This window comes from Branchiostoma floridae, chromosome 18 (genome assembly GCF_000003815.2).
Source record: "Branchiostoma floridae strain S238N-H82 chromosome 18, Bfl_VNyyK, whole genome shotgun sequence".
Classification (NCBI taxonomy): domain Eukaryota; kingdom Metazoa; phylum Chordata; class Leptocardii; order Amphioxiformes; family Branchiostomatidae; genus Branchiostoma; species Branchiostoma floridae.
The window spans coordinates 15,462,904-15,485,741 of NC_049996.1; the positions used below are offsets into that span (position 1 = coordinate 15,462,904).

General features: G+C 43.4%; 2 protein-coding genes across 3 annotated transcripts in view; one reads left to right on the top strand and one right to left on the bottom strand.

The window, feature by feature from the left end:
- Positions 1-6,383: 6,383 nt before the first annotated feature.
- Positions 6,384-14,484, bottom strand: LOC118405477 (alpha-N-acetylgalactosaminide alpha-2,6-sialyltransferase 2-like). Its single transcript, XM_035804980.1, has 7 exons — positions 14,032-14,484; positions 11,811-11,990; positions 11,363-11,525; positions 10,406-10,544; positions 8,625-8,728; positions 7,918-8,001; positions 6,384-7,151 (listed from the first exon to the last, which is right to left on the bottom strand). The coding sequence occupies exons 1-7, from the start codon at positions 14,234-14,236 to the stop codon at positions 6,869-6,871; spliced, it is 1,158 nt and encodes a 385-aa protein (XP_035660873.1). The 5' UTR covers positions 14,237-14,484; the 3' UTR covers positions 6,384-6,868.
- Positions 14,485-16,453: 1,969 nt separating this feature from the next.
- The window catches only part of LOC118405381, a 56,978-nt gene continuing 50,593 nt past the window's right edge, over positions 16,454-22,838 (top strand). For both annotated transcript variants that reach the window (XR_004829898.1, XM_035804865.1), the window contains exons 1-8: positions 16,454-16,959; positions 17,829-17,958; positions 18,284-18,482; positions 19,104-19,247; positions 19,791-19,862; positions 20,143-20,287; positions 20,766-20,893; positions 22,089-22,258. Coding sequence is in view for 1 of the 2 variants with exons in the window: in XM_035804865.1 (XP_035660758.1) it covers positions 16,583-16,959; positions 17,829-17,958; positions 18,284-18,482; positions 19,104-19,247; positions 19,791-19,862; positions 20,143-20,287; positions 20,766-20,893; positions 22,089-22,258 (1,365 nt within the window). In the remaining variant the exon portion in view is untranslated. The remainder of the gene's footprint in view (positions 16,960-17,828; positions 17,959-18,283; positions 18,483-19,103; positions 19,248-19,790; positions 19,863-20,142; positions 20,288-20,765; positions 20,894-22,088; positions 22,259-22,838) is intronic.

Below are 22,838 nucleotides of genomic sequence, written 5' to 3' on the forward strand. Positions count from 1 at the left end.
GTTAGAACGCTTGCTAGGGAGCAACTAGGTGGTAGAATTGATTTATGCTGTTTCATGTTTGCACATACCCCAAGTCCAAGCACTCGAGTCTTATTTGCTTCGCCGGCGAACATGAATGCCCCACGGATCTAGTAAACTACACATTTCTGGTGTGAACAGTTTTGTCTATTCACACTGTAAGCATATCAACTTTTGATATGAATCTATTTCGGCCATTTCATAGATAATAACGTGCCTATTAATGAGTTGACAAGAAGATTTATTTATGTCATTCAGCAAGTTTATTGCACGTTCTGCAAACAGCAACTAACCATTGTAATCAGACAGTAGACCACCTGTAATTAAGTCTGTCAGTGTCGTAAATTTGGTTCTTTCGGAGGCAGGTTCAATTGAATTTTGATCTATATCTGCTATTTAAAGGTACATAGACTATGGGGACAAGGAAATAGGCCGAAATAAAATACAAAGAAAGGCTGTGGTTTTCTAACCAATATCCAATACTGACAAGAAGTGGTAAATCATATCCCTTTTGTTTTGAATGGAATTCGCCGCAGTATAAAAGACAATATAGTTTCATAGTAAGACGCAATAAAGGATAGTAAATAGAATGAAGCACACTACAGACCTTGTGGGTCATATTATAGACGTGTTCACTAACACATGCTGACAAAAATCGATAAGGACAAAGTTTACATAGCAACAAAAATCAATATACAACCTGGGGGATGTGTTTGTGTCCGTTCTCATTTTAATACTTGTATACTTGATGAATATAACTAGACTGAATGATCCCAGTGACTTCAAAGTGACTTTTTGCCGTCCCCTTTGTCTTGTTTTGGGTAAACATCTAGTGTTTCCACTGAATATTTCTTGCAGTACGTAAAAATGTACCTTTGCAATGGTCGGAGTACTGGCCAACTTGTGAGTAGAGTGTTCGCCTTGTAGTCGCCTTGTAGTAGGTCGTGAGTTTGATCCCCGGCTGAGTCATACCGAATACGTTTAAAAATGGTACATATAAGTACTGCTTTCACTGCTTAGCACTCAGCGTTCGTTGAACACACATCACTACCAGTGGAGTAGCTGTAGTGATTGCACAAAGTCGTGTGGCCCTAGGCCTATCAAAACGGATATTGGAGCTGCTCTACGCACCATCTAAATCTACTACAGGAAGGACTTAAGCTCGACTTTTGTTGTAACGAATTTAAATGTACCCGAAGAGCTGAGTTGGCGTAGTGTTTTCTGACATTACAAGAGTCTGAAATGTCTCTACCAGACTCTGGCCCGCGGCCGAATAGTAATAGGGAACTTCGGACAAGTTTAGGAATAGAAGCCCAGTAGTAATTGGCCTAAAAGTGAACTGACCGGCTGGCGGATAGCTGGATAGACTGCAAAAGACCGACTGAAATCCCATGACAAATTATTTGTCCCTATTTGGTCAAATTCTTCTCTTTTTATCCAGCTGACACGTCTGCCAGGAGACTATATAGACCCCGTGCCATAAGAAATCGCAAATATCTGTATCTGTATCTGTATCTATATAGCCGGTATAACCGCCCTTCGGCGTAACACACCAGCTTCGCAGGCACGCGGCGCGGCAGCAGCTGGTTATATTACACTGAACGACTCATCACACCTAACTTTTGCACATCTATATGCAAGTGTTCTCTGAAACTATCCAGAGAAGACGCCCCTACTGTGCTTGGTGATAACATATTCCACTCTACAATAGTTCTGGGGAAATAGGAATTTTTGAACACATCAATCCTAGGTGCACCTGTTTGCAGTGACAGGTGTTTCGGGTCGGTAGGTTACCTAAGCGACCGGACCTGTATGTTTATCACACGTGTCTCTTTTAGCAAAACAACACCCAAACAATTTACTGGACATGATAGGACATAAGGGCTACAACTGATAAAAACACTGTGGTATTTTGTGGTGTCGTCTGTTGGCACGTTCGAAAGATATGACGTTTGATACATGACTTTGGTAACTACATATATTTCGGTGTCGAAAGCAAAGGTTCTTGATTTATAAACCGGGATATCGCCAGTCGATATTACGAACTAGAACACACAAAAGTCTAGTGCACTGCACATAGTAAAGAGCTGTATATTGGTTTCTTGGGAGCCTCCTACAAATACAACATGTTGCTGGGAGAAGCCGCGACCGGCTTGTTCAAATAGTGACAAGCGCAATTCAGCATAACAAAAGTGTGACCAAAAGTAGACCTGTTTGTTTATCGAGGTTCTTTTCAGTATTTTCGGGGTTTGAGCTGCGGATTTTGTCGCCTGTGTGCCTCTGGCAGACAAATGAATATGTTGAGTAGGTTATCTGAGCCCCAGCACATAACGAGCGATCTTTGAGTCCAGCGATAGAGCAACACGCTTACGGCTATATGGCTAAGGGTGATAAACACATGGCAACGGTGCCATACTATGGCCTTGCTGTCACATTACATACAGGTGGGAGATTTACAAATGGCTTAATCATGGAAGGCGTATCGGCTCGGCTTTCTCCAAAAATAGCTGGCACGTATTGTAGGCTGAATGGAGAAAAGGTTAGCTGATATCGGCGGTGTGGTGTTTCCAATGGCTCGTTTTGTACACCACTATACTAGATATACGCCGGGTCGACAATTCAAACAAGCACATTGCGAGAGTTTACGGTGTAACCGTAGGTAATGTACGTACCTGTTGTGGTGTGTGTACCCCCGTGTGGCGAGCCTGGTCTGTACGGGGCCTTCTCGGAGTGTCAGCGGGGAAGGCACGGCACCGCGTCCGCCTGTAAAACCCGAACGTGACGGCAGCAACCCTCTCGTTGGGCCGAGCACTGCGCCGCCCTCTCGCGCGCCCTATCGGAATGCAAATAAAGGCGACGCGGTCTGTCGCTAGGCAACCGGTGTGACACGGCACCTTGCGCCACACAAAAGGCAAACAGTCGTCTGTTGTTCGGGCCAGCAGCGATCGGGTAGTCTTACCTCTCAGTACAATGGTCTGATCCATACTACACCTGCAATATGCTGGGATCAAGGACCTAGGGATCGACATTTTCTTTAGCTGACCTTAAAAAGGAATACAATGCCAATAGAAAGGTGTAGCAGGACTATGCGGCAAGCTGTAATATATAAGTAGAACGCTCATAAATTATCAAAACTCAAAATCCTTCAATATATTCCCAAGTAGATTTGTACATGAATACAGAAAGGCAATCGCTGTCAATACTAGTATGTTTGGGGTCAAAAAAGAAATTGCACACATTTGTGGGGTTAGCCCGTTTCTAGGTCAAAAAGGAAGTCCGAAATGCTTACAAAGCAAAATAGCACTTTCTACTAGTGATTGGTTGAAACAAGGAAGTTATTAGTTGAAAAAGATCATTCTCTGGCCCTCCCTTTCTTCCCCATTGTCTATCGTTTATATACAACATACAATTATGATGTTACCATTCGGAAACGTCACAATAACTACGTTATTGTCTAAGCGTAATCCTATGGGATTTCTCATCAAAACCCTTTGTGATGTGCGCCAAGGGGAACAAATTGTCTTTAACTTTCTGTTCAACAGAGCATTGCGCACGGCTAGATCATAATCTGATTTTCTACTCGGACGCGTTTGCTGTAAGAAAGGAACAAGCCAGGGGCTATTTTGTTCCCTTAATGCCGTGTAAGCAGGTAATGACGACAAATTGTAGTCCTAGAGGGGGAGGGGGGCAATTGTGCCAAATACTTGTACATGATTGACATTTTTAGAAATCAATTTTGACATTTTTAGAAATCAATTTTGATACTTTTAGAAATGAATCTTTTAAAAAGCCATCCAAGTTGTCTCTTTACTTAAGAAAACAAAACTAAAGGTTCATGCAAAACATGTGGTATGTAACAAAAAATGGCTACTTTGACGGGTAGCTGTCTTTGAAATGTCGAAAATTTCTGCTAAGTAAGCATAACAGGTGCGTTACTTCTGACCAATCAGAGCAATGGTGGCTCATCACGTGACATACACATCACCTTGACATCTCAGAGTCACGTGACTCCCCTGGTTGTACGGATGAGTCACTTACCGTAAACATGCCTGCCTTTGTGATCCTCGAGTGTCGCTGTTTCTGTTCCGTGTACTGTAAACACGGGACATTTTATCGTGCGTGTACAAGAGAAAGACTGGTGCGTTGGTTACACCTTTGTTGTTCATTAGCCGCCTTCGTAGGAGGCTCTGGGGCCTTTTCCCGTCTTTTTTTGCTCATAATACACATTTTCTGGCTACGTTTATGAAGGTTAGACATCCAGGTAAACAATATTCAAATACAAGCCAATCTCTACAGCTGGATTAAAAAAAGGAGATTTACTTCCGGACGTTTCGAGTGACATCCATCACTCTTTGAACAGCGTCACTAGAATGAACTAGCAGAAACAATTCAATACAAGTACAGTCAAACCTGTGTTAGGGGCCACCTCTACAGAGGGACCACCTGTCCATAGTGGCCACTTTTTGTCGGTCCCTTGGGTATTTTATCTACAAGTTGCCACCTCTATACAGAGATCCCTTGAGTGGCCGCTATAGACAGGTTTGACTGTACAGCTAACTAGGAAAAACCTTTTCTGGCTATTTCTTTTTGTACTAGGTCGGTGCCAATGGTCAAGCGACATGGTACAAAAAGAAATGGCCAGAAAAAGGGTATTATGAGCCCAAAAAAAAGACGGAAAATAGGCATAGAGAGTCTGCTATGGAGGCTATGTTGTACTGGTTATTCAGAGTAGAGTCAATATTTGCACTTCTAATTCTTGGTGAGTCGAACATTCCTAGGACAAGATTTAGGAAGTGGTCTATAGAGATGAAATTAGACGTATCCAGTCTCTCTCAATGGGAATTCAATAGTGTTTCTTTTAACATTGTAGGACTGATGGAGTTATTCACATCTGGCAAGACAAAGTACACAGAGAAAAGAGTAATTGTTAAACAGATTAGCGCTGTCAGTTTTCTGTTATTATAGATACCTGATCTCCAAAAGCTATTCCATCTGACAGACCCAGAGGGAATGGACCGATCCTGTCGAACGCCACATCGAACAGATAGAACTCTCTATTCTATTTCGAACACCTCCGTCAAAAACTGCCACAGCAAAAAAAAATGGCTATTTTTGACGGAGGTGTTCGAAATAGAACCATGATTGAACAGGGGGCGGGGTTTGGGGATCGGTCCATTGAAATTTTTGTTATCTCAATAGAACTGTTTACTTCCTGATGTCGTGAAAGCAAAACGCACCATGAGCACAATTTGGTGGGACAGCGCCTTGGAAACATGACTTTACTCTGAGATGTAACTCAACACTGGCATACTAAAAAGGACACGTCAACAATTCACATGACATAAAGAAAGTGACAACCTCAACACAAGGGCAGCAGAATGATGAAAAAAAGTATATGTCCACTGTGGGCTATCAGCACATTTTCGTATGCACGGTATACATGGCTTTCACTATGGTAAAGCGGAAACATAGATTTTCATTTATCGAGAGAGACTGAAGGCGTCTTTGTTCTGCCAGACCTACGTGTGAGTGTCACTCCTGTTATGTCACTGGTCATTCACAGCAGCCATTTGAACCTTAATCTAATTGACAGTACGTTATAAGTTAACGCGATTGTTTCTATGGCGGACAGAATGTTTTCTCACGCAAATGGTAGAACGCTTTGGTAATTGGGTTTCCGGAAATAGAGTTAGCGTGACTTTCATCTCTCTGGGATTTTAAAGTAATCTCCAAGCAGATCCATGGTGGCGTAATGTACATTTTGTCATACCTGTGACGCGAAAACGTTCGATTCGGGTGTTCCGGACCGTATGATAACTTCCGTATCACACAGGTTCTAAAGCTGTATCACACAGGCTTCCTTCAAGTAAATCGAACTATTTTGAACTGGCCGAATACAGCACGGTTGAAAAGTCGAATGCCGCATTCGGACGTTAGAATTACTGTCGTTACAATCTTTTGTTCGAGGACACAACAACTTCTGGTGCATTTCGCATCGAAATATGTGTTTTATCAGGTGGGTATGACATAAATATGCCTTCGGCCTACAGGCGATCCGACCCGCGGCCGGGCTGGTACCTCGGGTGATACGGAATACACCGTGTTGCATTCTATATGTATTCTTACTCCGGTGCCCGTTTGACTCCCTTTGGTCAGCTATACTCCTTGGCCAGCTTTGATACATCTTATGGCACCGTAGGATCTACTTGGAGATTAGTTTTAAAGGAGCCAGCTCACTGGACTGCGGCACGTTGGGTGCGTCGCTTTGCGCTCTAAATTGACGTTGTGTTCTCCTTGACTTTATGCTGGGAATATCATGCAAAACGTAAGAGTATGGCTAAAAGGAGAACAAAACACACAAAGCGTAAAACGATAAGTTTTTATTGATGATTAGTCAGAGATTTTGTATAGTGTAACCTTGTCATCTTTTCAGGCATTTCTGTAGCCTTCTTTAGGTCCTTAACGCTCCTTCCCGAGGAAGTTGGTCTACGTAAGTCTGTAGGGCTCCCCCAGCATGTGTTTATTCGTGTGTTGGTTTCCACACACAGTATGACTTCGCTTGCAAGTTCGTCTTTGTTCCTGAAGACGTGCCAGGGCCACAGTCCCTTGTTCCCTCTTCTAACAATAATGACAATAAAACGTTATTGAAATGGCGACGACTGTGTCTCATCACCACAGTCTTAGTGGACCTGAACATAAGATAAACCAAACCTGGAAAAGAATGTACTGGATTTTCAGTCCTGTGGTTTAACAGATCTTTGGGCGGGATTTCTCTCTCTTTTTTTGCCCTCGCGCATTAGTTTTGGGGTCTACAGAGGATGTCATCCATAAAATTCAGTGTGGCATTAATCTACCCTCCCGTTATATTTCCCCTGTATAGATTCATGATTCCCGCTCTGTCTAAGTCATCCCACAGCTTGATCTCCAAGTTAAAATCATGGTTCGCGAAAAACGTGAATTTTTTGAAGGTGCTCTCGTAGTAGTGGTTGGTGTAGTTCCGCCACGTCTTCGTGATGAAGCCGTACGCGTCGGTGACGTCGCAGACGTGCACAGCCGTGAGGAGGGCCACGGCGCCCGTGGACGGCCGGTAGATGGCCTCGAAGCGTCCGTAACCACGCGTGGAGTTCAGCCACCTGCAGACAGAGGGCGCTGTTAGTCAGTGGTGTAAGAGCGCCCTCTAAGAGCGAAATATATCAATGCAATTCCTTCCTAAATTCTTTGTAGTTCTGACTGACAGAGGGAAAGAGAGAGACAAACAATGAGAGAGAGAGAGCAAAACACAGAGAGGAGGAGAAAAGAGAGAGAGCAAGAGAAAGCAAAAGAGAAAGACAGACTTGGAAAGATACAGAAGAAGAAGGTAAGACAGAGAGAGAGAGACAAAGAGGAGGAGAGATAAAGAAGGAGCGAGAGCAAAAGAGAGAGAGACAAGGGTAAGGAGAGAGGGAGAGAGAGAGCTAGAGACAGGGGGAGATATAAAGAAGGAGAAGGCAAGAGAGAGAGACTGGACAAAGGGGTAAGGAGAGAGAGAGAGGGAGCTAGAGACAGAGGGAGAGAGATAAAGAACGAGAGAGAGCAAGAGAGAGAGAGACAAAGAGGTAAGGAGAGACAAAGAAGGAGAAGGCAAGAGAGAGAGACTGGACAAAGGGGTAAGGAGAGAGAGAGGGGGAGCTAGAGACAGAGGTAGAGAGATAAAGAATGAGAGAGAGCAAGAGAGAGAGAGACAAAGAGGTAAGGAGAGATAAAGAAGGAGAAGGCAAGAGAGAGATAACAAAGATAGATATAAAGACCTGGGAGAGAGAAAGAGAGAGAAAGAGAGAGAGAGAGAGAAAGAGAGAGGGAGAGACAAAGAGGTAAGGAGAGAGAAAGAGACAGAGAGAGGGACAGGGAGAAATAACTGACCCGTATTTCAGGTAGGACAGGAAGTCCGGATGGAGCATTCTAAACCGGCTTGCCTCCGGTCTGTGCCCGAACACCCCTGGCGGTCTGGGATGGAACAACAGGCCAACGTCACAACAATGTGTTTGATATGCAAAGTTGCTTTTTTAATTGGCATATTGAAAGGTATACAACCAATGTGTACAACATACAGGCACGGAAACCAACATGGCGGTGTCAGTGCTCACGCTGTATCGTATCTTCGGAATGCCAGAGAAAGCAGGTATTTTCATGATTCCTTGCTCATACTGTACACATTACAAAAGTTGCTCAACCATCTGGATAGTTTTTGAGAAGTTTCAGATTGCATTCGCTGTTTTCCGCCAGCAGTGACTACAAAACTTTCTTCTCTTCTTTCGTTTGAGGCAGCAGCCTTCAGCGTTTTAAAGACTCTGCTGCCCTTCACGGGTCAACTGCGCTAAACAGGCGAGGAGTTGTCGCCTGGTGGCGTTAGATTTTAGATTTAAATGTTTCAAGAGAAAATACAACCTCCGTAGTACAAAGATGTATCTAGTACCTTGAGCAACTTTTGTATAGTGTACATTATGTATATCATTACCTTGATATCTAACTTTCGTCAACGAAGTGTTTGCAATGTGATCTACATCCTGATACGGTTAAGTTCCTTTTCTATATTTATCTTATTTTGGTAAAAAGACAGCATTACTTACGATTTGCCGGCGTCTTTTCCTCTCTGTACCGGTTTCCATGACAACACGGCGTCAACAAACAAGTAATCCCTCTCGAAGGTAGGGATGTCGACATAAACCGTCTCCTTACATTGAAAACAAACAAACAAACAAACATAAACAGATGTTTTTGCGTCTAGACCAACTGGTTAGTCTTACTCATGTACACCATACACTGTATGAAATAAGCACTTTAAAACCATCCATCAGGATCGTAGGACATCTTTCCGATATTTTCTCTCTTTCTGATGGTGAAATCAAACATTTACTACTTTTTGGTACTTCCCTTTGCAACTATTCCACAAACTGTTTGATTATGTCTTCAACCCAGAACTACATTGTGCGAACTGGCCGTTTCTAACCATGTTCTTTTGTTCCGTGTCCTACCAAAATTTCCGGGGGGGGGGGGGTGGGGTGGGGGGAGGGTACCAGGACTTGCGCTTCTACCAGTCAATATACTACTATACCATTTGTACAGACTTACTGCATCTTGTCAATCATATGTTATTCTTATTTTCCTTTAATAGCGGCACCGATATAAGTTGTCTTAACTTGAGTGGGCCGCTACTTGTCTGTTATTTTGCCTTTATGTGTTTGTTCAATAAAAAAAAAACATCTTTAGGAGGAAGGTTGCACTATAAAAGCACTCAAAAAATCTAGGCTAGGGTAAACTGTCTGGCTTCAGTCTCTCACTGACTGTCATGTAAGTGACTCGTGATTGACTCTTGCAGTGAGGGCTTGTTTCGTGTAATATGCGTATGGGTTACTCTCCAAGCAGAGGTTGGTGGGAAAAATCGTGATTTTTCTAAAGATTATTTTCGACCGACATTCCCACCTGCCAATCGAAAAAAAAATTGATGAAAGAAAAAGCCACGATTTTCCCCACCAACCTCTGCTTGGAAAGCACGTACGGGTACCCTTCCTTCGGAAGTCCGTTAGAATGTAATCTTCTTCTTCTTCTTCTTTCATACTGCCTAGCCTGAATGTTTTGAGATTATTGGCAGACTACGCATGGGTTAAATACAATACAAGTGACCGGTACAAATAGACATGGGAAAATGAAGGAAAAATGCTATGGGAAATGAAAACAAACTGATTTTCTGTGTGCGAAAGACAGGACAGGTGAATTAAGTGGGTTAATAGAACACATATTTACAGCTTTAATCTTTACACCTCTTCGACCCAACCCCCTCAACTAGTTTGGACCATGTTACAAATCAGACAGCTTCTCTCACCGTTGTGTTTGGCACGTGCACGATATTGGGAGTGCAAAGGCAAGCCTAGTGAGTAGTGTTATGCTGAAAGGCTCTCAATAGACGGACAAGTAATGTGAAATCATACACTGTAGGATTTGATGAAAGCTCATTTGGTAGGAGCAATGCCAAGAAAGTACTGTTTGAGGAGAGACAGGGAGATAGCGTTATGAAACCTTATTGAAACATAGGATATATGAGAATTCTTATGCACAACCAAAATTGGACTTACTTGATGACGTTTCGATGTCTGTCAGACATCTTCCTCAGAGCTTCTAACTGGAGTTCTGCATCTCGCCGCTATATGTAGCCGATGTAGGTGGTGGTAGAACTCCAGTTAGAAGCTCTGAGGAAGATGTCTGACACTCAGTGACAGACATCGAAACGTCAGCAAGTAAGTCCAATTTTGGTTGTGCATAAGAATTCTCATATATGCTATATTCTACCAACCTGATGAAATTATTTTCGGAACTTATTGAAACATGCGACAAATCAGACGGCCTCTCTCACCGTGGTGTTTGGCACGTGCACGAAGCCGTACTTCTTGGCGCTGCGGAGGGAGTTCTGCAGAGTCGTGGCGGTGTGGAAGTAAAAGGACGTCCGGCTGCCGACATCCGCCTCAAAACCCTTCACTATAGCGGCATTCACTCTGGGAACGTTCGGAAGGAAGTGGGAGCAAAGGGATACAAATATTATAAATAGTATAATTCATGTAATCTGTAAGTCTTGTACCTTTGTATCTTTAAATGAATCTTTAAAGCTAAAATTGCCAATATGCCAATGATAGATATCCCTTAGATACACCTGTTAAGTCAATCACAGACCAATGATCAACGCTTGTTACCCCTCTCTCTCTCTCACCCAGTTTTGTTATACCTCATGTTAATGTTTTTTTTTATTCCACTGTGCTCCAATGATGTATATGTATGTGCTATTGTGTATTATGCTGAAATATTGAATAAAGTTTAAAAAATAAAAAATAAAAATCTTTAAATGAATAATGTCCCAAAGTCCAGGAAGATTAGCTACCTACAAATTATATATGGTAGCTAACGGGCTAAGTAAATCCAAGTATCCATGACCAGGAACATGTGTACTAGACTCCACATATCGCTAGAAAAATAGTAGACTCTGACCGAATGGATAGATAGCATGCTAGGCGAGTTAGCAGGGAAAAATACCGTTGGCGAACTAGGGACCCTGTAGGGGTCGCCATCTTTTCTGTACTGAAATAGAACTGTCGGTTTCGGTTTCTCTTGTAACGTAAGTGGTAGTGAGGTTTGAGTGATATTATAACAATATAGCAATTGGGACAGTGCTGGAAATTTTGGGCTCCTATCGGCTTTTTAGTAACTGCAGGAGCCGATTTTGTTTCAAACTTCGGACGAGAATAACTTCAGAAGGTGTTGACGGATCGTCATGACGTTTGGTATGTTTCCCGAATGTGATTGTGACGTCTCATCTTACCTGAAGATGAAGTCATGCGCGTCTATCTCTTCCCCTTTCCCAGATCCCCTCAGAATCCCGCCGTTTCCCACCACAGCACACCGCACAGGCGCGCCTCCTTGCGACTCATTGAATAACGACCGATGAAGCGTGCCGTTCAAATGTCTTGCAGCAGACACAACATCTGAAACAAATTCGAAATCTTGGAACACAGACAATACAAACGGTTCTCGCTTAACCCGAGCGGTCGTTATCCGTTTAACAGACGGAGAGCACTCAAGGAAAGTCCAAATCCTGAAACTTTACACTTGACCAAGGGAGTGGAACAACTGAGCTTGGTTTTCTAAGGCTTCTAACCCCGGATATTTATTTTGAAACGTGTCGGCCTTGGAGTTTCTAAAGTCCAGCTAAACAAACATCGTTTTCTCGATAATCCATCAAACAGTACAGCCATTCAAGGCAGCCTAACCTTCAAATGAAACATTGGCCCAGCCATAGGGTGGAAGGTATCGTCTGAGGCGCTCGTATTCGCTGAAGGTCACGTGACTGCTTGTCAGTAGGACTGGAATGTCCCGGATGATGACGTATCTCAGTGTTGGCGGTTGCATGATGGGAGTTGCGGTGGACTGTTGTGCATCTAGGAACCAGACTAAGGCATAGTAAATGAATAAATGAATGAATGAATGAATGAATGAATGAGTGAATGAGTGAATGAGTGAGTGAGTGAGTGAGTGAGTGAGTGAGTGAGTGAGTGAGTGAGTGAGTGAGTGAGTGAGTGAGTGAGTGAATAAACAGGGCTAGGTACAGGTCGCTGATAGAATGGCGAACAGACATATATGCAGCAAGCAGAAACAATATACAATTTAACCATGTGAGGGGCTAAGCTATCAGGATGGTCAACATCTTCTCGCTTCTTTGTACAAGTGTATATATAGGAACAGATAATGTTTGATATACAGGGTTTATCTAGGTGCATCAAAATAGAAATTTATCCGTTGCATTGAGATGTTCAAAGTACAGAAACTCTTTTTTTTATTATAAAGCACAATTCGTTCCTTCTGGCACAATTTACAGTGTAAGTTAAAGTGCTGTTTAGCTTCTACCTGTTGTAGATCACAACATTGACATGCTGCAGAGGTGTGCGGTTGTGCCTTCTAAATAAATAAAACAGAACCAGGTGTACAACCTGTCCTCATTCCTAACCCCGAACTCACGTGTGCTCCCTGATATAAATAAGCGGGTTATTTTTGACTTGTAATGCTCTGCAGGCGTAACCCAAGTAATTTGAGGGCAACCGGTATAAATGTATTGAACCAGGCGCTAATCCCAAAAGTCTGCCTCAGAGAAACCTGGGATATCACAGGTTACATTTGTTTATAATGTTTTTATTGCAAAGTCATGCCCATGGGGCTAATTGCAAGTGAAGAAAGACTAGATACATGAAATGAATGAATGTGGTCTAAATACATGTAGATAAACTTAATTCTAACATACAAATATTAAGTGGATGAATCTATAGGGTACTAAATCTACGTAACTATTACGGGGTTTGACTTTTTCTTTGAAGAAAGTTAAAAATAAAATGCCCCTTGTATTCTATAATAGATTGATTCGATGATCTTAGTAGGAAGAGAAACTTTTGTGGCGTTTTTTATTTTACAATGAAAATGTTGGGTCGGCTAAGATCAAACCACATGTTGTCACAGACGATCTTCGTATTTGGTGTGTTGCTATTTGACCCGAATGGGGCCAGCTACGGTCATTGCAGTGACAAGTACATGCATCAACCCAACATTTTTGAACCAGTCATTTGTCAACGTCACATATAGGGAACTCTGTTTACAGTTTGTCTCACTTCCAAATTGAGACTTTTCCAACTTGAAACATCGTTCTTCGTCCCTTTGTGCGGATTTGTGTGTATTCTATGTCACCTTATACATGTAGGCTTAGCACTCCTTACAACCGACTGGACAATGATCTCATTCTCTGCCAGAGAACCGATTATTAGCAGATTTGTGCCTTTTGTTGTTCATCTGACATACTCTAGAGTTGCGAGACTATAAGTTATAGGAATTATTCATACCTTTTCAATTCATCGGAACGGCAGAACTTTAGCAATAATCAATACTTAATGAGGTATAGATACAGGAATACGACTCGTGACAGTACCAACGTTGGTTTTGTACGCGTTAGAGAGGATATATCACAAAAATACCCTTGCTATCGAATACTATCGAACATTTGGAACCTAGTTGCACAACTACATGAAGTTGATATTGATAAAGTGCAGTGCAGGTGGACTGGTTTAACCCAGAATTGTAAACAGTATGGCACTTTTGTGGCTAGAAAGTGTTCACAGGCATTGATGATATATTGAAAAAGTACATTTGTGTTAAAACTACTTTAAATACCCGAAAGGCAAACGTACACCCGATTTCATTCGCGTAACGTTACAAGAAACCAAAGTGTATGATCTAAAAGGTTCAGACTTTAACAGGTGGATTTGGTTTTGAGGTCACGGTTTTCGGTTACTCCACTCAAACGAGTGCAAGGCCCCCTGACACAGAGCTAACCTCGCAAGGACCCGGTACAGATATGCGGGTTATAGGTACACGGCTCCAACTGGTTTAGATAGAGTACAAGAAGGGAGTACAAGGATATCGTGTTCTTGGTATGTCAGAAGGAGTTACCTGTGCTCTGTCTCTCTACGGGACGGCTTTCTCCAAGGCTTCTTAAGACGGTGAAGTCTCCGTAATATGTCTCCAGTTCCAGCATTAGTAGGCAGAGTAGAACAACGACGTTACAGCCGATGGTTAAGAGCAGGCAGGCCTGTTTGACTCGGGCTGTGAAAACACTGTGGCGTAGGGAGCGAAAATGTTGTCCCTTCTTCGTCATCTTCTGGTCAGTGCCGCTTTTGTGACAGGCGTTCAGTCTTCAGATGTTAGTCCAGCTCTCGGAATAGACGACAGTGTGCGACCCGAGTAAGAAAGAAATCTTTGACGAAAAAAGACAACAACGACTCAATACGCCGCATACTCACGTTGGTGAGAAAGAAAACAAGAACTTGAGCTCACATCATGTGACATGTATACAGGCTTCGATGGAAGATCATCCATGACGTCATGTTGGGCTGTTCCACAAGCAACAGTCGTGGGGGGAGGAGGGGAGCCAGCTCTGCGGCCCCTCATCTTGCATTTCGAAAAAGACAATTGCATGGATATTTTCGTCTTCTCCTTCTTTGTGGCACATTCCCCTTTTTTCAATGAATGAATGAATGAATGAATGAAGTGATTAATTGTACATTTATACTCTAGCTAAGTACAATTCCAGCGATATAAGAATGTGGTATCTACATCTACAATGACTAGTGTTTACAAAATGCAAGCTGAAAATGTGAGGACAATTGGAGTCTGTACATTAGGAATATGTTTTATTTTAAATTCTGTACTAGCTAAATGATGCCCCTTCGTCTCTGTGCCAGCACCCTCTTCATATACACGGGGCAGAACAACGTTATTTGTGTGTAGCCAGTGTAGGTATATATAGTACATGTTATATATCTAACGAACCAGATAGGACGTCAAAATTGGTTAGAAAGATTTAAACTTTACATCTTAACATACATGTAGAAAGTAGCATGGGCATTCCGTGGAATATTTCGCTCCTACGTTCGCACAATAGTGGGATCAGCCTGTAGGGACCAATCAGTGCCCTCGTCCAAAATTCGTGAAATATTGCAGTCGTTAGAGATGTCTATTTTGCTCTACGGGTCTGACTCTTGGTCATTAACTAAAACTCTGTGCAAGAAACTCGACGGGAACTATACCCGGCTTCTCCGTGCCACCTTGGATGTTGACTGGAAGAGTCACACCTCTAACACACAGCTTTATAATGGTCTGCCACGGATTACTAGAGTCATTCGCGACCGACGCCTGCTGGCCCTTGCTGGTCATGTGATGCGTCATGACGAGATGGCTTGAAGGGTTCTTCTCTGGCAGCCTGGCGACAAGAGAAGACGAGGCCGACCATCCCTGACTCTTAGAAGGGTGATTGACGAGGATGTAGGTCTCCAAGACGGAGACCTCCTGGCTGTCATGCGCGACAGAGTCGTGTGGAAGAACTACATAGTGTCACCGGATGGATGAACTGAACTGAACTGAACTGAGAGATGTCGATGTTCCAAGACAGGCTACATAGAATGCCTGCTTAGGACGAAACTAGAGGGCGGTCCACCCTTTTCAATTCATTTAATCGACGTTTGAACATAGTCCTTCTGGTAGTAAACAAATGCTATAAGAAGGTGTAGCGTCCTGCTGGCGCAGATGGTGCACTGGGACTCACAGCTGATCAGAAGGCCACCTGTACTGTGCGCAAGTTCCGCTCGAGGACGCTTCGCTAAGAGAAAGCTATTGTAGAACAACCAAGAACATGACAAGGGTTTGTTACGTTCGGCTACTGCGATCCGCTAAAATTTTAGTAAATCTGCACGCGAAAACTAGAATGGTATCACCGCCACATTGTTTCACTTGAAAATGTTACGTAGGTGCTAAGAGAATGTATTTATTCAGATCGCGTTCTAGTCCAACCGCTATGTGCACGCGTAACCATAACAACGGAACCCTCACAAAGTAATAGAATGTCATTCATTAAAACATATGTTCGTACATGTATAGTGCAAGTTTTTCCTACGTATACTTGGAGGTTGCTTGTGGAAGATTCATCATTCCTGTCAATCCTTGATTGGAATGCAAAGTCAAGCTTGAATGTTGCATGTTGTTTCCTTCCAGGCCTTATTTTAGTCAGTTGGCAAAACTTGGCATCAAAACATACCTTTTGTTGTTCTGGAACGCTCTGAATAGTGCAAGCAGTAGCGCCGAACTAAAAACAACAATAACAACAACAAATAGCACAGCATAAGATAGACATTCTGGATACTCTCGAATCACCTCTTTGCCAACATTGTTGCTTACCTACGACAAGTTGCGTTAACGTTTACAGTCCAGTAAATTGTCAAAACTTAGGAACCAACCAAAGTATTGCATGTGTTCTATGTTCGTATTTTCAGTATAAATACGTCAGAGGAGTTTCCAACAGTAAGTTACTTTGTGGCGTCACTGTCACTGTCACTAGGTCAAAGCGACCCAACCTTCCATGATCGTCTGATTATGACGTCATAAGTGGCGGGTCGCTGGGCACCAGACTACAAGCTGCGACCTCACATCTTCCAGCGATGTATCCGGGATGTCGGTTTCCAGACTGGGCGTTCAGGGAGAGCCGCTAAGAAGGAGGACCAAATCAGACATCGGCGTTCAGAGACCAAAATCCCAGTACCTACAGTTCCGAAGGAACGCACTTCATCCCACTGATTCCAACAGTTGTCAGTCCAGCGATTCTGAACTCGACGCAGCGCACGGGCCTCCCTCCAAGTTCCAGCTCCGAAGACTGAGTTCGGCGCCTGGACTCGCGACCGGGCGGCTAGAGAGCGGCACTAACCAGATCCGTAGCACACGGCAACTTACAGGTATCAGAGCTTCCAACACTAAGTCCTCAAAAAACCCGAACGCTACTTTCGCAGTGCATGACATTGCCGAGGAAGAGGAAGACACTGAAGGTCAAAGGTGAGGAGTCGTACTGTTATTTTTCATTGTATCCTTGTAACTTATACTGTAAAGAGATACGCTGTGGGGCGGGTGTATCATTTGAGGGATTTGGAGTACAAAATTTTGAAATGGGGCAAATTAATTGTGTTTGGTGTTACTGTGATATTATCACCAATTCCATTAACTAGAAACTAGAAACTGAACAAGACATGGATTTCTGTGAAAGTCTACTGATATTGTAAAAAGACACACGCTCATATGTCACTATGTACAGAGGTTTTAAATTTCTTTCTGTTTGCTACATTATACAGCTGCACATGTGTGTTTTATTTTGTTATTCAGGTATTATAATTCAGGTAAGAAATTATTCTTATAGATCGATAAGAAAATGCATGTTAGCAGTATTCTTTTATTTTCAGTGCTCTATTGCAAAGTAAGTAGCGCAGCTAGCAAAATGATGTGTGAATACATGTTGAGATACGTTTAAAACCAACAGAATAAACTCCACCTCCCCATACCTTGTATCGGGACATTTCTTAAACTAAAACATCGCTTACGACAGGTAAGGTGGTATCTCACTGCACTTGGGGTATCGGTGCGGCAATTTCAGAGATAAAGATCAAGCTTTCTTCCGTTTTGTGTATTTTGTTGTTTTCTAAGTCATACTTTTGCGTATTACGCAATATTTAGGTTATAAACAATCGCGAAAATAGCAAAACAGCGCCACAGTGAACGGACCCCGCAGTGCCGCACAGGTGCCACAAGTGCAGTGAGAGTCCACCTTAAGAGGGCTCTGTTGTGGAGCGTTTTTGGCGACGCATCAGGGGTGGAGGTATTTTTTGTCAGGTTTTCCTTTCTGGCCAGTATCTTATCGTTGCCTTGTTTAGAGCTGACTCAAACAACAACATGAGTTCGATGGAGGACGGCCCCACCATCGTGTTGAACGATGCCGAGGAGGCTGTGGTCACAGCTGGTGCTGACGTCACCGGTGGACCACAGAACGAAGAGTGTAGAAAGGTATCTGTATCTGTATCTATATAGCCAGTATAACCGCTATTCGGTGTAACACACCAGCTTCTGTATCTGTATCTGTATAGCCGGTATAACCGCTATTCGGTGTAACACACCAGCTTCTGTATCTGTATCTTTATAGCCGGTATAACTGCCCTTCGGCGTAACACACCAGCTTCGCAGGCACGCGGCGCGGCAGCAGCTGGTTGTATTACACCGATGGAGCCGTCACACCTAACTTTTGCGAGCGTTATTTAACTTCCTGTTGCTCACATTTGTTTGTTTATCTATTAGGATTTTCCTAACTGTTAAACTCTGTTTTCTGTATCAGGTGTCCTTTGGGCACACACCGGAAGACTGCAAGTCCAATCCAAAGCAAACAAAGTCTCCCCCGCCCGACAGTACTAACAACAACAACAACAGCATCAGTATGGACAGCGCCGGTGAGACCAAAAATTTACGGATAAAGTCCCCAAGTGAAGACCGGCGCAGAAGCACGTCCACTGAGATCACGATGGAGCAAAGAGAAGGCAAGACTACAGTTGCATTTTCTAGCCTTCTCCCTCTCCTTCTTCTTCTTCTTCTTGTGTGCGGATAAGGGCAAGCGGTACGGTGTACCGGTACAGAACCGTTTTTTTTCTTCTTTTTGGACTGGTCCGGAAAAAACGGACCTGTAATAATTCAGTAGACCGGATGTTGGACCGATTGAAAAATGAACTTATTACACCGGCACTACGGCGGCAGGCGTTCACGTGTTTTGAGGCTTGTTGGTCCAAGAAAATAACAAGAGGAGTAATTTTCAAGTTTATTTTATCAACCTTGGTCTATAGCTAACTTAACAGAATCAGTTAGCGTTTACTCCATCAAGCAGATTCCTTTGTAGCGAAATGGACTTGTTTTGAGTATTGCTTATTCACAAACAATCAAGTCCAGGTTCAGGTCCTGACCTAGAACTGATCCTCTGGACCTGGATTTTCTGTACCGGTACCCACCCCTAGGCCAGACCGGCTGTCGGGGCTTGAGCAGTATGCTCCACTCGATAGTAGTCCTTGATGATATATCCGGATGAGTAACTCCTTTTACCCAGTTACAATTAATTCTTATGGACGTATTTCTTCAAGGAATGTTCTTTTTCTTCTTTCCCCCCGCAGCGTTCAGGGAAGTTTTCGACCTGTTTGACCGCACGGGAGGGGGCACGTTTGACGCCGAGGAGCTGGATGAAGCTCTCCGGTCCGTCAACATCTGTCTGGACAAGGACGAACTCGTGGACGTTATCTATGGGCTAGACAAAGACGGTGATGATAATTTCAATGTTTTGTTTGCAAACTCGTTCCCAAAGGGTATCTGTATCTGTATCTATATCGCCGGTATAACCGCCCTTCGGCGTAACACACCAGCTTCGCAGGCACGCGGTGCGGCAGCAGCTGGTTATATTACACTGAACGATCCGTCACACCTAACTTCTGCACATCTATCTGCAAGCGTTCTTTAAAACTATCCAGAGAAGAGGCCCCTACTGTACTTGGTCATAACAAGTTCCACTCTACGATAGTTCTGGGAAAATACGAATTGCATGTACAGTGAGTTTCGAAGGATAAGAGTAGGCAATAGAATCTACACAAAGTTTGCACACAAAGTTTTGCCTGCACGTAAAGTTCTACGGTGTGTCTGCGTGCTCCAATATCCGTCGGATTCCCTACAAGTTCGTACGTAGGCGGTACGTAACACTTACGGATCCCAAAAGATTGCCCACGTTTTGGCACGTATTTGCACGTATGGCGGGTTTTGCCATTAGCTTAGCTGTGACTTGATATAACTTTTCATTCTGCTATCCTCAGGAAATGGCGAGATTGACTTCGACGAGTTTCTGGCCCTGATGACGAACACTGAGCGCTTCCTGGAGAGTCTAGGTAAGCTGGGCAAGGACAGGGACGGTAGCCTGGGTACCATCCGGGGAGTAGATGCATAAATTGTATTTATGTGTATTACACATGTATTATTTGATGTATCATTGTTATGATTTCGGTATGACGGCTTTGAAAAGGTGTCTTCTGATACCTGTTCGGTGTTCCGCCATACCCTCCATTGTCTATGTATATGGAGAAACCCAATAAATAAATACATGTAAATAGACAAGTATGTTTATTGAGTGCCGTAGCAGCCTGATGATACGTTGCCCGCTTGTTTCAGCGGACGAGCACCAGGGAGTAGATGGCGGGAGCAGCCAGATTCTGGAGGAGAGGAGGCAGCGGAAAGAGCGAGAGGGTCTGCTGTTCCAGGCGCTCACGCAGTTCATGAAGAAGTCGGCCATCATCGGTATAGGGGAGATTGTGGGGTAAGTACTGTATAAAAGCTGGCCTTTCCGTTTATCTGTCTATTCAAACGATCTCCATTGGTGAGTACAATGGAGCTAAAAGTACAATGTATCGCCAGTCTTCCTGGAATCATACAAAACACGTTACATAAAACAACACAGTACATTGAGACTTTTTACACCTTCAACATAACTTGAACCTATAGATACACTAACACCTAAAGCAAATACTAATGCTATACCTTATTCTTAAAGTAAAAGTACTAGTAATGTCGCAGTTAATGTATCGTATGGTACCCAGGTTAACAAAAAAGGGTCATGCATAGAAAAAAGTCAACGTTAAGCCAACTACATGTGTATTTTGGTTCACATGTATATACACATCTATCTATCTATCTATCTATCTATCTATCTCTATCTATCTATCTATCGATCGATCGAGATAGATAGATAGATAGATATTGTGGATCGAAATAAACTAAACTTAACTTTTCTCCAGGTATTTCCGTACGAAGTACAACAAGGCGCCGCACGTGGTGCAGCACTACGCCGCCGGAGCCAGGCTCATCGGACTCACGGAGAAGCAACTGCACATGCGCCTGGAGGACCTTCACGCTAGCTCCAAAGGTGTGCTGAAACACTTCTCCGCTAGGTGGCGTTAACGTACGATCTCGGCCCAGGGTTGGACAAGTCCGCTAGCCCTATTGTCCCGGGCAAGTGAAAATGCCAATCGGGCAAGTGCATGTCCTTCCCCACTGGGCAAGTTAGCTTTTCTCCATTGGCATTGAGTGAGATTTTGATGTACTCTTTACTTTTCACAGTCATGGCATCAAGCATTTGTTAACACAGAAAATAGAGCCAATAACATGAATTCTATCAAAGGCCACGGAAATACGTAGAAAAATGACATTCAAAGTTTGGACAAGTCAAAAGTTGGTTCGAGCAAGTAAATTTTTTAAGTACTTGCCCGATAGGACAAGTCAATTTTAGAAAACTTGTCCAACCCTGTCGGCCCCTGACTTCCAACCACTTGTAATGCATTATGTATCTCAAGTCATTTGGTCCCAAAGAGATAGAATACAATAGAATGCAACAGAATAAGAAAAAAAATATATCTATAGAATTCCGTATGTAAATCCAGATAAGATCAGGCAAAGGCGCATGCAGGTCTTTTGCCACTACGTGTGACATCCAGAACTAGTGGCAAATGATCTTATCTTATGGGAACCGGTCCAGGGTAAAAGAAAACCTGGCAGGCAGAAAACCACCTTTATAGACACGATTCCGGGCTCGACAGACTGAGCAGCACAACTGAACTACGTTCACTGATGAAGGATAGGGAGGAGTGGAGAAGGAGGGTCCAGCATTCTTCCCGTGTTGACATCTGACGATGTCCTCGACCGACCGACCGACCGAATCCAGATGTTCTCCCAGTCACTGACGGAAGACAACGATGCTGTTTGAAACGCCTGTTTCCAAATTTCATCTAGGTTGCTTGAGTAACTGCTACCTTTGTATCTTATGATCCGAACACAATAAAATAGAATAAGTTAAATGATATAAAACATGCTCACTGAAGAAGATTGCCTGATGGCCTTTGAAATGTGATTTAGATTTGATTAAGATACAATAGAGGCCGCTTAATTGCTCGGCCTATGTGCTAGTGAATTTCGTGCAATTATCCGGCTCGTGCAGTAATGTGAAGTTATCCAGCTGTACCGCACCGGGATTTCGGGATTCCGTGCAGTTAACAGAAGTGTGCATTAATCCGTTGTGCAATTAACTGGCTTTCACTGCACTATCATGTCTTGCCCTGTTTCAGAACAAGACTCGGCCAGCCCCTACGCACAGCCCCTGAACTACAAGTTCTGGTGGCCCACCCTGGAGAAGAAGAGAAAGAAAACGAAAGAAAAGCGCAGCCACAGGAGAATCCATCTCGTCAAGTTCATCAAAGACGAAAATCACCACAACGGGCAGGGCAGGAAAGAACTGGTCAGTAAAGTCACTTCTTTACACTTTTCAACCAGTCTTATTTTGCTTTGACAAAAAAACATGGATGCTACAAGGGTAGCCATATTGGTGTCAAGCTATGATGCAAATGTCTAAGCAAAATAGCGGCAGAGGCGCTGATTTCCATCTCGCAACGGTCGAAACGGTCGTCACCTTTTGAAACGGTCGTCGCCTTTTGAGACGGTCTTCGCCTTTTAAAAACGGTGGTCGCCCTTTGAAACGGTTGTCGCCTTTTGAAACGGCTGTCTGTATTATCACGCTCTGTTCACGTGACGTACTTGGTTAGGAATGAGGGTTTAGGCTTTTTGAGTCGGGTTCAAACCAAAGATGGTGCCTATTGCATAAATTTCTATGCAATCTTAAATAAATTCCATCTCATTGTGCTGGAGTATCTCCACATTCTATTATTGTGCTTTAAGAACAGGCTCAAACCAAGTCGCTGAGCCAATGCTTTATTCTCACTGACGTTTCGGTGACCGTCTGTCACCTTCTTCAGGGCACCTGTCCTGCAGTGCAATGTGAACCAGTCAGAATTGCCCTGAAGAAGGTGACAGAAGGTCAC

What these genes read in the sequence shown, in the direction of transcription:
- LOC118405477 (XM_035804980.1), bottom strand. Translation starts at nt 14,236, where the DNA reads ATGACGAAGAAGGGACAACATTTTCGCTCCCTACGCCACAGTGTTTTC. An exon ending in CGTAGAGAGACAGAGCACAG is followed by an intron (nt 11,991 to 14,031) that starts GTAACTCCTTCT and finishes ACTATGCCTTAG; the next exon opens with TCTGGTTCCTAGATGCACAA. An exon ending in GCGCATGACTTCATCTTCAG is followed by an intron (nt 10,545 to 11,362) that starts GTAAGATGAGAC and finishes GAACGTTCCCAG; the next exon opens with AGTGAATGCCGCTATAGTGA.